Consider the following 18,306-nt stretch of genomic DNA (forward strand, 5'->3'; position numbering starts at 1 on the left):
ACTATTGCACTAAATTGTGCCCATAGACAATTTTAGAAATCATGTTTAATACAGGATCTGAGCAGCATATTGTAATAAATTATGTCCAGATTTTGTCATAATGAATATTAGCTATAAACCAAACTGGCATTTTTAAATGTGACTCTAGGAGAAATTTGATTAGAGATGTTTTTATGTCAAAATAAAGGTTTAAATTGCAGTCACTTAGAAATGTCTTAAGTAACACAAACAAAACTGTCTGTGTGTACCATTATTTAGAGATGCAGAAAATGATGCTGAATAAATGTTGATTTATTCACAGCAGCCATCAGTTTGGCATCAACTATCTAACACTGGAGGAAAAATTTACTATAAAGCATACTGTATGTTTCCATTGTTTTTATAAGTCCTACCCATAACCATTTGCATCCCAAGTTACAACATTATTAGGGACACATGTTTTAATACATGTGCAACACTAGAAGCTCACAAAACACTTTAACATGGCCATGAAAAAGATTTCCACTTACCACAGCGTTCTGTGGATTGGCTTGTTCATCATGCATCTCCTGAATTTCCTGTTCTGTGGAAGAGTGAACCTGGCTCATTACACTGAACCACTGACTGGAGAGGGAACAAAGGAGAGAAAAACAAGACATAGCAGGTTAGAAAATCCTGCCAGTAACTCATCAGATACTATTTGTGAGACAGGTTTAAGCAAGATGCTTCAGCTACTGTATATACAGTAGTACCTCCTACTCATTATTTTTCTTGTTTTCTTGCCAGCTGAAATTATTGCAACACACTCCTGTTTTTAAAGAATTTGTTTAATTTAGCTCTAGGCTTTCTAGTAATGATGAACTGACAAGCAAGTAATTAAAAGCGTGGTCTTTGTAATGACGTAGATGGATAACTTTTAACAGTAATTTGATTAGAGGTCAGCTGCTTATTTACAATAAAATAGAGAACTAGCTAGGTCATGTTAAATTACTAGTTCAGACCAAGTAGCTAATTGTGTTCAGTCTTGGGAGGTTGCACCAACTCAATACACTAATGTTCAGACAACAGATAAAGTAGTAGAGCATGCTCTGGATTATAAAACTTGCCAAAGTAGCATTAGAAAACATACAGTTAAACACCGAGTTAATAGGAATGGGTTATCTGATTATTTTCCCATATATAAATAGTATAAGATACATTTTATTCTTTATACATTATTATCTGCATGCTAATATGCTGTTTCCTTGGTCAACAAATTCACACAAAAGTATTATACTATTATATTATTATATTATATTAATTATAATGTTTTCTAGCGTAACCTTATCACAACACCCCTGATTTAACATTTGAATTACAGAATCAAGTCAAGCAATATGGCAGCTACAATTTATGTTCGAATAAATGTTATATGATTTCAATAAGTAAATCCTTTACATTCTATCTTTGTTAAAGGTGTACTTTCACTTTATGAGGGAAGGGCCATGCTAAGTTCATTAGGGAAAGGTAAAATACTAGAGTAAGAGTAACACTAGAAGACTTTATCATTTATAGTACTATTGTTTAAACGCTCATAAAAATTGATTGCACATTGGGGGAACTGATGCTGAATGTGTGCAATGCAACCAAGTACAGTTCAAGTGTCCATCTCAGGGGTTGGTTGAAAAGTGCTGCACCTAAGTTATACATATAGATGTACAAATGCAGTATTTTGCCTTGTGTCTACAATGCACTAAACTTTGTTCACCTATACAAGTATAGGGCCTGCATTTATTTAGAATTCAATGTGTGCTTAAAATACATGTTTATAACACCATTTAAAAGTGTGCTGAAAATACACATTTAGAACACAGTTTAAAAGTGCACTTAACGAGCCAAAGTGGCTGGGTCTATAGGTGAGTCAGTGCTTTAGACTTCAGAGGTCCACGAGCAGTAAGACTGCCTAAGTCTTAGGCTTCTCTAGAGCAGGACTGTCGAACTGGTGGCCTATGGGCCAGATGTGGCACTCCAAACAATTTTTATGGCTCCCAGTCTGTTTAAAGGGGTGGTTCACCTTCAAACAACTAGTTTTTACCAGATAGATCACCAGAAATAATGACTTTTTCCAATTACTTTATATTTACTATGTGTGACCGTTTTTCTAATATTGAAGTGTAAAGTGTCATTTTTCACCTTCTAAAGCAGCTCTGGGAGGGTGGGTTGCCGATCCTGTAAACTGTTCTAAATGGATACATTTTGTTGATACATTTCTTATCTCGTCCCTGCTGAGCAGAATCTCTGGGTTTCATTACAGGCAGGTGTTAGTATTTTACATGGCCACAAAGTAACAGAGATTTGTTATCAAATACAGATAATCATTATAACTTATTCCCTGCCCCCTTTCTCTATACCTGTAAACACATTTTGGATGTCTTTAGTTGTATTTGAGCAATGCAGGTTGGATAGAGACGGTATATAAGGAATAGTGTACTACCTTATGTAAAATATAAGGCTGGCGGAAGTCACTAATAGATCCGAAAAAGGCATGCTTATTTATACGGGTCATGGAATGTGGACTACACAGATCACTGGCGTTACTACCATACAGCAGACTCAACAGGGGAAGCTGGGGTCATGGCCGCCATCAGTGGGGCACAGGGGGTACTACTGTACCGGGCCCGGACCTGAAGGGGGGCCCGCAGAAGCGTCCACTGACGCTGGGAGAACAGACGCTCCAGCTGCGTGCGCTCTCTCTCCTAAGGAAGAAATGCAGACTCGCCTCTACTCACTGATTTACGAGGCTGCAGTGACAGCTCTGTCCGTGCTTCAAATACTTGTTGAGTTGCAAACTCCCTCCTCGCTCGATCCTCCCTCCTCAGCTCAGCCCCTCCCCTCTTAGCCCTCCTCCGTGCTCAAGGCTGACACGAAAACCCTAGCTCACAAGCTGAACACAGAGCACGGAGGAGGGTTAAGAGGGGAGGGGCTGAGCTGAGGAGGGAGGGGCTGAGGGCTAAGGAGGAAGGATCGAGCGAGGGGGTTGTTTGCAACGCAACAAGTTTTTGCAGCATGGACGGAGCTGTCACTGCAGCCTCTTAAATCAGTGAGAAGAGGCGAGTCTGTATTTCTTCCTTAGGAGAGAGTGCAGCACCCGGGGCGTCTGTTCTCCCAATGTCCTAAAATGGATCCCAGGGTCTCCCCCACTCATCCCTCCTCCTTCCTCTCTCTGCCTCACACACTCAAGGCGCATCCAGGGGGAGAAAGTGCCCCCCTTTGGCCCCTATGTACAGGGCCGGACTGGGGGGGACCACTGGGACTGCCATCCAGGGCCCCCCCACCGGCCGTCCAGACCCCCCCCTCTCCACCCTTCCTCCCCATCTCACCTATTGCAGTGCCCAGGGTTGGACTGCTGGGCCTGGGGCCCAACAGGACTGCCGTCCAGGGGCCCCCCCACCCCTCCTCACCTATTGCAGGGCCATCGGGCACACAAACGCTGACATCGCTGCCCAGCACACCGCGCATCACTGTGCATGCGCGCACGTTGCCGCACGTCAGGAAATTTTTATTTTCAAACTGGGATTGGGAGAAGGGGATCTGGCCCGACGGGGGCCCATGAGGGTTGGGGCCCACCATGTTTTTTTCATGGTGTCCCGCCGGGCCAGTCTGACCCTGCCTATGTGTGGATGCCCACTGGAGCCCAGCTATGCTGCCCTTTTTGAAATAGCAGGGCCCCCGTTGACCACAGTGAAGCCGCGCCACCTCTTCCATCTGAAAAGCCGAATAGCTGAAGTCCTGAAATTGGCGAAAAGACCCAAAGTCCTGAAGCGGCGAAAAGACCCGAAGTCACGAAAGAAGGTGTAGTTGAAGTCCTGAAGCCACAAGTTCAAATCCCCTGCCCGCCAATGTATTATTGTAATACTCTATAGGCCCCTGCCACCAATGGTTTTTTTTTAAATTTTCTCTGGGGCCCCAATTTTTTTACTTGTAAGGAGAGGCCCTGGCTCCAATGTTTTTTTAAAAATATTCTCTGGAGCACCAATTTTTTTTTTTTACTTTTATGGGGGCCCAATGTTTTTTTTAAAAAAAACTTTTATGGGGGCCCTGGCACCAATTTTTTTAACTTATAGGGGGGCCCTGGTCACCAATTATTTATTTTAACTTGTAGGGGGGCCCTGACCACCAATTTTTTTTTTTTAAAAAAAACTTTTTTGGGGGCCCTGGTGCCACAGTTTTTTTAACTTATAAAAAGGGGCCCTGACCATCAATAGCTTTTTATAACTTGTGTGTGTGTGGGGTCACCTTTTTTAGTGCTGATGTCTGGGTGGTGAAGTGGGTGGGATCTGGGGTGGGCGGGGTCCAGGGGGCCCCGAAAATTTTGTTGTACGGGGCCCCGTGATTTCTAATGGTGGCCCTGGCTGGGGTAGAGGGGGGCCTGGACAGTTGTGGGGTCTGCTGTATGATTCCACAACCTCCACCCCTTGCTGTTTGCTGCAAGTGGGTTGGCAGACAGAGTCATGTGGCTGAGGACACATAAGGATAGGGATGCAGGCAAGGGAGGTTGGGGTGTGGACATTTTCTCAGGTGGAAGGGCCAGGTCCAAATATATTCCAACAGCGGGTTTATTATATACTATAATGCACAGGTTTTACTGAGCTGTGTCAGTAGTTGGATGGCAATGCTCTAATTAAAAAAACAAAAAAACAAGCATCTCTTTAATTTAAAGGCAATGCTTGTCTATGGGGGCTTACCAAAAGGACAAAATAATTTTTTTGTTTTACCACAAATTTGTTGTCACATGGTTACTATATAAGGGATGTGACATATTTATAATCAACAAAAGATTCGTTTGCATATAACATGACGTTAAAGGGATTCTGTCATGGTTTTTTATGATGTATTTATTTATAAATTACACTGTTTACACTTCAAATAATTCACTCTACAATATAAATTTAATTCCTGAACCAGCAAGTGTTTTTTTTAGTTGTAATATTGGTGTGTAGGCAGCCAGCTCAGATTATTTTGCTTGGTCATGTGCTTTCAGAAAGAGCCGGCACTTTAGGATGGTACTGTTTTCTGGCAGGCTGTTCTTTCTCCTACTCAATGTAACTGAATGTGTCTCAGTGGGACCTGGATTTTACTATTGAGTGCTGTTCTTAGATCTACCAGGGAGCTGTTATTTTGTATTAGGGAGCTGCTATCTGGTTACCATCCCATTGCTCTGTTGTTAAACTGCTGGGAGGGGGTGATATCAATCCAACTTGCAGTAATGCAGTAAAGAGTGACTTAAATTTATCAGAGCACAAGTACCATGACTGGGGGCAACTGGGAAACTGAGAATATGTCTAACCCCATGTCAGATTTCAAAATTAAATATAAAAAAATCTGTTTACTCTTTTGAGAAATGGATTTCAGTGCAGAAGTCTGCTGAAGAGCACTATTAACTGATTTGTTTTGAAAAAAAAACAAAACATTTTTTCCCATGATAGTATCCCTTTAAGGGATTGGATTTGGTTCTGCTGAACACCTAAAATTCAGCCAATTCTGTATCCTATTTTCAGTCAAAATCCTGAATGAAATTCTTGACTGAGGATATCTCTAATTAAGATTATTTCGAAATGTACACCTTACAATATACTTTTTTTAATACTACTGTTATGATTAAAAGAACACCACTCGTCTCTGTAAGCATTATTCATAAACTGAACAAGGAGCAATTGAATGCAGCTAGCTTTGGTCAACACTGTTGTACTTTGATGGTCACCAGATCATGAGTTGTAACAGATCTACATTTGAGGCATCAGTGTAATAGGTGACTTATCTGATTACCGTATATACTCGAGTATAAGCCGATCCGAGTATAAGCCGAGGTACCTAATTTTACCTACGAAAACTGGGAAAACTTATTGACTCTAGTATAAGCCTAGACACAACTACAGCCCTGTCTCCCAGCAGCGCACCTTCCGCCAAAGAGACTCCCCCAGCGATCGACCGGACTTCTTTGCAAAGTTGATGGTGACAGAGAATTGTGCAGAGAGTGCTGTGTGTCATAAAACCATCACTGATCTTTCGTATAACCAACAGATGGCGCTGTGTGATATTGCCATCACTGTTAATCCTTTATTCAACCAACAGATGGCGCTGTGTGATATTGCAGTTACTGTTATTCTTTGATATAACCAACAGATGGCGCTGTGTGATATTGCAGTCACTGTTATTCTTTGATACAACCAACAGATGGTGCTGTGTGATATTGCAGTTACTGTTATTCTTTGATATAACCAACAGATGGCGCTGTGTGATATTGCAGTCACTGTTATTCTTTGATATAACCAACAGATGGCGCTGTGTGATATTGCAGTCACTGTTATTCTTTGATACAACCAACAGATGGCGCTGTGTGATATTTCAGTCACTGTTATTCTTTGATACAACCAACAGATGGCACTGTGTCATATTGCAGTCACTGTTATTCTTTGATATAACCAACAGATGGCGCTGTGTGATATTGCAGTCACTGTTATTCTTTGATACAACCAACAGATGGCGCTGTGTGATATTGCAGTCACTGTTATTCTTTGATGCAACCAACAGATGGCGCTGTGTGATATTGCAGTCACTGTTATTCTTTGATATAACCAACAGATGGCGCTGTGTGATATTGCAGTCACTGTTATTCTTTGATACAACCAACAGATGGCGCTGTGTGATATTGCAGTCACTGTTATACTTTCATAAAACCAACAGAGGGCATTGTGGGATATTGCAGTCTCTCCCCAACTGTTGGTATAGGAATGATTAAAAGTGACTGCAATCTCGGCTACTGCCCGCTGTCCCGAGTATAAGCCGAGGTAGACTTTTTCAGCACATTTTGGATGCTGAAAAACTCGGCTTATACTCGAGTATATACGGTATATGTATTATTTACATAGCAAATATAGTATTAAGGACTGTGTAAAAGAAGCTGCTTGCAATATGCTTGCATAAAATCTATTTTTCCATACCTGGCATCCTCAGGAGACTCAGCAATTAAGTGATATGTCCTATGTTCCATTATTATATCAATTCCATTTTCTTTGCCAGCATTATCAATGATCTCTCTATAAAAAGGAAAAAAAGTATTTATTATTAACTATACTGACAATGCATTAACATAATTCACTGCATTTCAAAAAGACTAGCTGATTTAATATTAAATGGCAGCTGTAATCTGTCTAGTTGTATTAACTGACTATGTCCAAACGAATTGGATCTCAGATGAAACTTTTGAGTGGGTGCAGAAAAAATGGTAAGTTAAGCCCAGGTCTAATAGCTGATAGTAACCAATAAATCATTTGCTTTCAAAGACATAACTAGTAAATGCTACCTGCTGAGTCAGTGCTATAGGTGATTAGACCTGCAGCAACTTTTCACCTTTAATTATATTAACCTGTAGTCTATAGTGTTTGTGACCTACATGTAGTGAGTCAGTTTGGCTGAAAATCCCACAAATAAAAAATACTCACAAAAATGAAAATATGAAGGGAGCTATTATGGGAATGCACATATCTCTTCACTTAAATGAGTACCTAACCTTCAAGTTAACTTTTATATTGTTATAGACTGATGTATTCCTAGAAACATTGCATTGGTCATCATTATTCTTTGTATTTTTTTAATTATTTGTCTCCTTCTTCTGCCACTTTCCAGCTATCATATGGGGGGTCACTGACCCCAGCAGCCAAAAACTATTGCTCTGTGAAGCTACTATTTTATTGTTGTTATTATGTTTTATTACTTAATTTCCTAGTCAATCCCTCACTTATTCATATTCGAGTCTCTCATTCAATCCACTGCTTGGTTGCTAGGGTAAATAGGACCCTAGCAACTAGGTAGCTGCTTATATGTCAAAATGAAGAACAGCTGAACAAAAACCTAACAGAAACACTACAAAAAATAAAAAAATTAAGACCAAATGCAAATTGTTTCAAAATATCAATGTCTACACCATATTAAAAGTTAATCTAAAGGTGAAAAACCCCTTTAAGCTGGATGCACATAGCAAGACAAACTGGTATAACATCGGCTTCTGTGTTGGAAATGAGTCAACTTCTCATCAAAGCAAATTGTAAATTATGCATATGGAGCTAAATGTGTGATTTTTGTGCAGCATTTTATACAATTGACTTAAAAGTTTCATACTTGGCATCTCGAAGCTCAATCGTTCCCTTCTGTCTGTCTTCACTATCATTTTCAAAGTACATCAGCTTAGATTGTCGAAGCACAAACCAACGTTTCTTCCAGTTTCTTCTGGATAGTGTAGACGATCCACCACCCTTTTTGTGAAGCCATCCTTGCTTCAAAGCTTCCTGCTTAGAACGGAACCATAGAAATGTCTCATCCTTCAAAACACACCATCGCTTCTTCCATGAGTTCATCATTCCACCTGCAAAGTAATGTTGTAATTTTTTTAAAAAAATTGGTTTTTCGTTAAGTAATGCACTTGATCTGATTAACTGAAACAATTTACATATGTACATTTAGAGGCTAGGACAGTCATACTTTTGACTGTGAAAATGTATCAAGAAATGTCTGATTGCTACTAACGCAGCTATTACAAATAGCCTGCTGGAACATTACTATTTATGCACAAAGAAATCGACTGTAGTCGTGCCCGTTCGTGTGGTCCTTATGTGGCCGAAGTTATACCATCTGTATGACTACAACCAAAGAGAGCAAAATCAAACTCCTCTTTGTAATTCAATAGTGAAATAAAAATGTGACAAAAGATTGTATAGGTTGCAAAATGTGAGGCTGTCCCCCCTGTGAGGGCCAAGTAGCCAAAATAGGAAGGACCAACCTGAAGGCTTATCCTGGAAATTTCTTGATAATTACAGCATAATTTGAAGGCCAGTTACAGTGAGATTTTGGGTCAACACTTTTTTGCTGGCCTTGATATGTTTATGGAATGGTGACTGATGCTATACCAAAGGTTGGACCACAAAAGAAGGTTGGACACCCAAACCCTGGAAGCCTTAGATTTTGTGACCTACCTTTCATATACAAATAGCTGTGAAAGTAGGGCAAACTGACACAACTATAGACAGAATCTCTTCTGTAGGAAAGTTCATCGTCTGTGTCAAATCTGGAATCAAATTCTTCTTCACTGTCTTCAAACTGCAAATACAATACAGACAAGGTCAGCTTAAACTCTCGTCATACATGCAGCAGAAACTTGTTTGTTAAAAATGTGAATATAAAAAAAAAAGAAACTTTCACAGAAATGGTTGTCATTAAAATGATATTAAATCGCTACTGTGTTCAATTTATTCCCTTAAGGAGTAAATGTAGAAGCTCTAAGTATCACCCTATGTGGCATAATATAGAAGTTAATAGGAAAGAATAGAAAGGCATTTAAGAACTACAAGCCTGTGTGGACAGAAGCTCCATTTAATGAATATAAACACTATAATAATTGTTGTAAATCAGCAATCCGGAAGGCAAAGAAAGGAAATGAAGAGTGCATTGCGGCTGAGGCAAAGACTAACCCCAAAACATTTTTTAAGTATATTAATAGTACAAAGATGCGGGTTGAGAGTGTTGCTCATTTAAATAATGGTACCAGTATGGTTGTAACAGATACAGAAAAGCAAATGTGCTAAATCAGTTCTTTTCTTCAGTGTATACAATAGAGGAGTCTGAGTTCCCAGGCTCACTTCATAGCTGCAATGATGGCTCAGCTAGTCATTAGCTGTCAGGAGCGCTGCTTAATGCTCCGCTTCCGTCCGCAGAGAATCCAAGATGGTGGCGCCCATGGTTGCTGCATGGTTTCAGGTGATGTTGCGTTGACATCAGCGTGCAAACGTGTGATGTCACAACTCCACGTTTTGGTGCAATATTTAAAATAAAGGGACACCCAGGATGCTGGTTCAGTGGCCGACTATAGGATTGTTTTAAGCATTCCTGGGTGTTCCTAAATTCATGTTTATTGAGTTCCTGGACTTTTGACCCTTCCTGTACCTTGACTTTGCTAATTATCTGCCTGCCTTCTGAACTCCTGCCTGGATTTGACTATGTTTTTTCCTGAACCCTTGTCTGTTACCGTGAACTTGGACTTTAGCCTAAAGCTTCCTCCTTGGTCCTTGGACTTCCCCCACTGGGAGCCGATAGGCCCCCTGACAGTGGCTGACTCAGGATATGATTCATAAAACTTTAATAAAAATAAATGTAAACAAGGCTCCAGGGCCTGATGGCATACACCCCCGGGTTTTAAGGGAGCTTAGTTCAGTTTTAGACCAGCCCCTATTTCTGATTTTCTCAGATTCGCTTTGGTATGGTACCTATGGACTGGAGAAAAGCCAATGTCATTCCAATATTTAAAAAGGGATTACAATCTCAGCCTGGCAATTAAAGGCCAGTAAATTTGACATCTGTGGTGGGCAAATTATTTGGAGGCTTGTTAAGGGATCACATTCAATATTTTGTCCTAGTGAATGGCATTATGAGCAGCAATCAGCATGGCTTTATGAAGGATAGGTCATGCCAGACAAATTTGATTGCTTTTTATGATGAGGTAAGTAAGATGCTGGACAGTGGGAGGGCAGTAGATGTGATCTATTTGGATTTTGTCAAAGCGTTTGATACCGTACCCCACAAACGACTGCTTTCGTTAAGGTCTGTTGGGCTTAATAAATTCGTTTGCACATGATAGGAAACTGGCTACAGGATCAGGTACAGATGGTACATTCTCTGCTTGAAGTAAGGTTCTTAGTGGGGTCCCTCAGGGCTCAGTATTGGGTCAACTTTAATTTAACTTGTTCATAAATGACTTAGGGTACAGGGAATGGCAACTAAGCTGGTAAAAGGTATGGAAAATCTTAGCTATGAGTAAAGTCTGGCCAAATTGGGGATGTTCACGCTGGAGAAGAGGCGCTCAAGGGGTTATATGATAACTATGTATAAATGGGGATCATATAATTATCTCTCTAATGCTTTATTTATCAGCTGACACAAGGTCACCCACTCCGATTAGGTTCTGCCTAAATATTTGGAAGGGGTTTTTTTACAGTTAAGATGTGGAATGCTCTCCCTGAATCAGTTGTACAGGCTGATACATTAGATAGCTTTAAAAAGGGGTTGGATGGCTTTTTAGCAAGTGAGGGAATACAGGGTTATGGAAAATAGCTCATAGTACAAGTTGATCCAGGGACTAGTCCGATTGCCATTTTGGAGTCAGGAAGGAATTTCTTTCCCCTCTGAGGCAAATTGGAGAGGCTTCAGATGGGTTTTTTTGTCTTCCTCTATATCAACTAGCAGTTAGGCAGGTTAAAAAAAAATTAAAAGGTTGAGCTTGATGGATGCGTGTCTTTTTTTCAACTTAACTTACTATGTTACTATGTTTAATATATCAACACTCCAAAAAGAGTATGTGCTTTATTGCATGTTATTTAAAAATATACAATTGCATGGACCCCTTATTTCTTATGTTACATTCTAGCTTTTATTGTAAATCACTAATCAACTTTCTGTCACTGTATAAATAAGTGCAGCAACTGCTATAATAATTTTTTGAATAAAGGATTCCCATTTACTTTCTAGTGCATAATTTCTCAAATGCTGACAGGTGCTCTATGGCACCAGTGTACAACTAGCCAAAATGCTTATATTTATCATTTCATATTGGGAATACTTTACAAACTTCTTACCCTTCTCCACCTGCAGCAGCCTCCCATACACTGCAATACATTATAGCTGCCTGTCAGACAACAAACAATCAGGAACATTAGATATGTGTGTGAGCTAATGCTACAGTGGTGGCCTGTAGTGATATTTCTTCTCTTAATCCTGGATTCGGTGCATCCCTAATTATTGCATATATGGCATTGATGATGAGTAAGAAAGAAAATAGATTGCAAATGAAACTTACAGATGACTGGGCTCCTTCTGAGCTAAATCTGTATGCTGAAGATCCATTGTATATTCCTATAGAAAAGTTATAATCAGGAGACCACTGGCTACTGACTGAGTTAGAAAATGTCACACTGCTTCCAGGGGTGATTGCTTCATCATGATCATAGTCATAGTCTCCATCTGGAATGATGATGCTCCCAGGATTTTGAGGCCCACATGGTACATTTTCTGGTACACAATATGTAGACTCTCCACTAGTTGATTTCTTAATGGTTGTTTTGTCTTCACCCGAAGAAAGTAGTGTATTACTGGTAGCAGCCTGGGGTAAAACCCCCACAGTATAATTCATGTAAGGATCCTCTTCTGAAGAATCATCACTTGTCCTAATGCCACTAGTTCTCTGGTCTGAATGTCCATGCTCACTTGGATTTGGAGAGTCCTTAAAAGCTTCATCATCTGCTTCAAATCCTTCATCTACCTCTTCTTCAGGGTAAGACTGACTGAAGTTGAAGCTTGGTGTATTATAACTTGAGACACCAGGCATATTGGAGAGATCTGGAAATGCATCACTGACAGAGAGAGACATCTCAATATTCTTTACACATTCGTCAATCTCATCAAAGTTCAGGGACTCAAGGAACTCTTGAGCAGCTTTGCAAGCCTCCTCCTCTAGTCGTTTCAACTCATTGTCTCGTAGCTCTTGCAGCCTCAGTAAAGACGCCTCTGTAAGTGACAATTCCTGTTCTTCCTTTTTGCGTAGTAGGTCATCAATTTCTTTCTCCATGCGAAGAATTTCTTCCACTTGTTTGTTTTCCTTTTGTTTTTCTAACTCTGTGAGATTTTGGGATTCCAGCATGGCAGCAAGTTCCTGTTGTTTCCTTGCTTCTTCAGCCTTAATTTGCAAAATAGAAAAAGAAGTTGGATCCTAATTGCACACATTTAAAAAAGCAATTAACTTATATATTTGCATATTACTGATAGCACACATGTTAGCATTCTGTAGGGATGACTGACACTCATAAACCCTTTAAACTCCCACTGTCCTCCCCTTGACTTTGTAAAGTCAGCTGGGAAGAGGAAGGAAAAAGGGAATTGTCCTTTTCAGTTAATTGCTTTCTTAATACAGGTAAGTTACTGAAAAACATGATCCATGTGTATTTTGAATGATCATTTAAACATTAATTTTAAAATACTGCAAACCAGCAATAAGTGCAAGTGACAAGTGCAAACAAGTGAGCTTTAATGTGTGTGTCTGTGCATGGCTTGATTTAAAATGTATATGATGCGAATATGAAATTTATAAGTGTTTGCTTGTGCTATTAGGTATATAAGGGATTAGGTACATTTGTTGGACTAACTGTAAACAGTAAACTGTAACTGTAAATCAATCAAGTGATATCACCAAAGTATATTAGCCAACCACATCCACAAAATTAGTAGATAAGAAATATTGATATGATCTTTATTAAAACATGCCCTTGATTACAGCTGAGCTATGCTTCCTTTTTCCAAAGATTGACTCTCTCCCAGCCAAGAAAATAGAGTTCACATACCCAGGAATAAGAAAGCTGTTAATTTGTGCCTATCTGCTAATCTTTTTAGGGTAGGAATGTCTTTATCTTGGGCACTTAACTGTATAAATAAAATGCTTTGTGCTTACACATCACCATCTAGCTAATCGCGTATAAAGAAATGTGAAAGCTTATGTATTCTAATACACTAACATGGGCAAGATAAGCCTGTGGAAATGATTTAATAAAGAATCAAAGAACTTGAACATGGATGTCCACGCTGTGATCTAGTGTGAACGAGTGTTGAACCACAACTCCCAACAGCATGAGGATGGCTGGCTAGCTATCTATAACATGATGAATAGACATGCAGTTGACTCTGAACCAACAGTTTTACCTGCTTAGCTAATACTTCTTCCAGTCTCTGTCTTTCCCTGAAAATAAAAACAAATCAGTACTGTCAATAGCAAGAATGTTTAATGTCGACCATAATTCAGAAAATAATGAAGCAATTGCCCTGCTGTTTGGGCTGACAAGTATAAAGGTTTTCAGCATACCTTTTTTCCATCTCTTTCTTTCTCCATTCTTCCTCTTCTTTCCTCAACCTCTCTTCCTCTTCTTTCTGCAACCTCTCTTCCTCCTCTCGCCTTCTACATTCTTCCTCCTCTTTTCTTCTCCTCTCTTCCTCCTCTCTTCTTCGCCGCTCTTCCTCTTCTCTTTGTTTCTGTTCCCACAGCTGTTTGTATATACGGCGGGCTATTTGCCCACGCAGCTGCCTCTGGAAGGTCACTGCAGCTTTTTTAAGACGTAGAAACTTTCTCCTCCAAAGAAAGGCTTTGTAGTTTTTCTGTATAACCACCACACAGTGAAGGACTTTCTTGTACTGCTTACTGCATTAACAAAGGAGACTTTCGGTTTACAATGAAGCTGCATGAAGCAATAGCAGTTTTACAAATGGTGACATTATGGCAGTAAATAAGAAAATGTATCAAGGTGTCACTTCAGTATCCAGACACCATTGTGGCATGAATGGTTTACAACAGCTCTGGAAATAAGAACTGCAGTGACTGTGTTCCAGCTAAGCTAATGTTTAACACTGTGCTATCTTTATTTATTCAGACACCAAGTGCTTTAGAAGAGAAAGAGAAAACTGTGATATATGCCATGCTTACAGGAAAGTAATTACACACATTGGGGTGGCTTTTTGTGTGGCATATTGTCCTATATGTATAGCTAGCGCTCATATGCACATGAAAAGAGATTACCTCATTATGCAAACAGCTATTGAAGGGGCTAGTATTGAATTTTCAAGGCACTACAAAAGTAAACAGATGTGTGGACAACCCTGGATGGTATGTATAATATTGATAATTGGTTAAAGGAGAAATGTAACCGATTTATAACAACTGTTTACTACAGGTTATACTTTTAGAGAAGTATAACCTGTATATTATATTTGTATTTATTAATATGTTTGAGATATGCCACAGTGACTCTTCTGCAATATAGCCCCAGTGGACAAATTATAGCGAAACATTCTGTTAGAACGTTGTTTCACTTTAGCAAGCAATAACTTCTGTTAATAAAGTAACTCTGGAACATGCGTGTGCCACTACAATATGATTGTTGTACTTAACCTTGACAATAATTTAATAAATTGTCATGGCCAAAAATGTCTTTTTAAAGAAATATTGTTGCCATACACAGCATTTAAACTATGGAAGAGATGTTATATTTAACTTACTAAAGTAGTATGGGTTTATACTGTGGGTAAAAAAAATATGGCTATATGCATCAAAAACGTGTCCTTTAACATTGCTCCATGTTTGTAACTAAGGCTTATATTGTAAAATATTGTAATTTCTTGAGTTCTATGCAAAGAGAATGTATGAAGCAATGTCCAGTTCAAGAGAACATATGTTAAATCAGGAGTGCCCATACTTTATTAATGTGAGGTCTACTTTTAGTGATGTTTTCCCATTATGATCTACATCCATAAAAGCATTGTTAGCATTCTGTTCTGTGGAAATATTACTTACATATTATATTACAAATTATATTGATTTATGAGAGACTTTATATTGCTATATTTAACACTATTTAACTATTTTTTATGTAACCTTAGCATAATAAATATCTGAATGAAAAGATTGAAACAGGAGGGTGATTTAGACAAGTTGTTGACACTGGTGATCTACTGATCACCAGCAGGTCTGCTGGTAGATCCTGATCTACCTTTTGGGCATCCCTGTGTTAAATGATTGCAAATGTTAAACTGTACCTACCGTGCCACAAATCCCATGATGTGTGCTTGTATTATCAGAGCTGCCTTAAACACTTCTATGTCTCGTTGTTTCTCCAGCTTGTGTTCCAGAGACTCTCTTAGAAAGACCTGCTCTCAAAAAAAGAGGAAAATTGGAGTATCCGCTTGGAGTATACATATTTTCACTATACAATTTATAAAACTGAAAAGAAGAAAAAAAACTTAAGGTGTTACCTTAGTTTTTCCAATCTGCCATTCAGTGTCTGTATTGTCATGAAGGTGAAGAAGTGTCTCACACTTGCCTTTTATATCCTCAGGAAGGGACAGCTTTCTCATTAACACTTTGTACCTGTTTATCACAAATAGAGGCTTGCAGTTTAAATAATTTACATTACTATCGCATAGATGCACTTTAAATACAATCAGATTATAAGCAGTAGCACCCTATCCTTAATCTAAGGAGAATTTATATATTATAAGAAACAAGAAAATCAACAGTATAACCTGTTTTGCCCATTCTGTCAAATATTACTAGCAATTTCTATCTTGTATTTTTTTACAGGACATCAAAACATATTCCATTTTGATCTTGCATTAAATACAGTTGCCCATTCCCCATAAACTGTAATAGTAATAAAAATAAAACGTTCTTACCTAAAACAGAAGTCATGAAAGAGCCTCCTCACAGGAAACCCAGCCTTCCGTATCCTTACGGTCTCTAGCATACCAGAGTACCTCAACTGATTGAGAACAACTGTGTCATCAAACTGGTCTGGCATCTGCATAAGATGGTAAAATATTTTTTTTAATAATAATTGGTGTCATGGGGATGGTGAAATGGTGATGTCAACAGTTATAATTAGTGCTTAGTGATGTCATTTGTGTCACTTGATTTATTAGAATTTGTGTATTAGAAAAAAGAATGTACACCTTAAAATATGAGGATATCCCTATATGGCATATAATTCTCACACACAATCCATCAATAAACTGTAAATTATATTCTTATTAATGGTGCTTACATTTTAAAGTGTAATTTGTAATTCAACACTCCTTGAGCGCCCTCCCCCAAGTCACAATATATAAATAATACTGAAACTCTTGCATGACTGATCATTCAGTGGTGATTCTGGGGCTGTTGTCACCTGAGAGGGGAATTATGATTAGTGAAGAGAGTGCAATTGTGTTCTTTGCATTAAATTCATACTATGAGTGGTGGCTCTTTGACACATGACTAGAACAAGGCCAAATTGTACCAGGTTACTAAATTTACTTAATTATGCGAAAATAATTTATGATGAATTTTAAATTAGTTGATATCCAAATTATATTTAAGTTGTTGAATTCTTTGGACTTAATTAGCCAAACAAAATCTAGTGTATACATGTCAGGGAGCCGGGAGATCCCTCCAGGGAGGTAGTCAGGATCGAGGAGGAAGCCCTCTTGAGGGAGCAAGGTTGCGGTGTCCAAAGGGTTAATCCAAAGAGTAGTCAGAATCCAGGCAAGAGTTCAGGGGCAGGCAGATAACAGCAAAGTCCAAAGTCCAGGCAGGGGTCAAGATAAGTAATCAGGAACAGGATTAGCAATATCAGCTCACAGGAAACCCAGGATACACTTAGGAAATGTATTCCTATACTTGGGCGCCATTCTGGCGTCTAGATGGCGTTTTTATTTTGAATTTGGCACCATTGTGACGTCATTGGCGTCCTTGCGCCGACGTCGGCGCGCTGACGTCATCGCGCTGGCGCCGCTACCCACGGGGCGGCCATGGGCGCCGCCATTTTGGGAGCGACGCCGGCAGGGGAGGACGCGCCGCCCGGAGCTCCAGGACCTGCTCCGGGCGGCGATCGTGACAATACAACAGCTAGCATTAGCCAGGGAGATTGAAAAATCTGTGCTCACTACTGAGCAGTACCATTTGCTATGGGTTTCTGGCACATAAATGTAGTTGAAAAAAATAACTTCAGAGTCACCACTTAGTGCTTCACATATCAAGAGGAGTGAGCTTAGAGTTTATACACCCACTATCTAGCAAAATGATAGAGCAATTGAACATCTGAAATTATAGCTAAAGCCCAGCGACAAAGTGGATTTGTGTGCCTTTTTTTAAGTGGGAATGTTGGCTTACAGAACAGCCATGCTGCCAAACCTATCTGCAAACAGATAACACCCTTCCATGAATATATCTTATTATTATAAACAATTCTGTCTATAAAAACCTAAGAATCCTTTCTTTTTATTACTATTACTTCAGTTTATGGAGAATGGGCAGCTGTATTAAATTAATGTATACATTTCAATGATGTGTGTAAGGCATGTTAGCTATAGATCTTACCTAAACCCTTCACTGATTTCAACCATAACACCAGAATATCTTAATGGTCAATGTGGCTGACCGTTGCTATTTGAATTTATCACAATGTTAACACATGCAATGTTAGACAAAAAAAAAATTAATAGTGTTTTAGAGCAGTATACACTCAAGCAATCAAACCAAATGTCACTGCTTTGAATAATGCAAAAATTATAACAGACTTTTTCCCCGAAATTATGCTTTTGCAACTTCTATGAGTGGAAAAAAAATATGATTGCTGTTTTATTAGAGACAATAACAAATTTTAAATTAATATTAACACGTACATCTAATATAAATAATTCGAAAACAACTGGACTTTCTGAGTAATCATT

General features: G+C 39.1%; 1 protein-coding gene across 2 annotated transcripts in view; it reads right to left on the reverse strand.

Moving 5' to 3' along the window:
- Nucleotides 1-18,306, reverse strand: part of LOC108719082 (unconventional myosin-X) — a 185,172-nt gene that overhangs the window by 21,622 nt on the left and 145,244 nt on the right. For both annotated transcript variants that reach the window (XM_018267695.2, XM_018267699.2), the window contains exons 20-29: nt 16,273-16,397; nt 15,853-15,967; nt 15,641-15,747; nt 13,913-14,245; nt 13,753-13,789; nt 11,861-12,736; nt 8,988-9,111; nt 8,137-8,380; nt 6,960-7,055; nt 510-603 (exon numbers count right to left, since the gene is read on the reverse strand). In XM_018267695.2, the coding sequence (XP_018123184.1) occupies nt 510-603; nt 6,960-7,055; nt 8,137-8,380; nt 8,988-9,111; nt 11,861-12,736; nt 13,753-13,789; nt 13,913-14,245; nt 15,641-15,747; nt 15,853-15,967; nt 16,273-16,397 (2,151 nt within the window). The remainder of the gene's footprint in view (nt 1-509; nt 604-6,959; nt 7,056-8,136; nt 8,381-8,987; nt 9,112-11,860; nt 12,737-13,752; nt 13,790-13,912; nt 14,246-15,640; nt 15,748-15,852; nt 15,968-16,272; nt 16,398-18,306) is intronic.

The sequence above is a fragment of the Xenopus laevis genome, chromosome 6L, assembly GCF_017654675.1.
Source record: "Xenopus laevis strain J_2021 chromosome 6L, Xenopus_laevis_v10.1, whole genome shotgun sequence".
Classification (NCBI taxonomy): Eukaryota; Metazoa; Chordata; class Amphibia; order Anura; family Pipidae; genus Xenopus; species Xenopus laevis.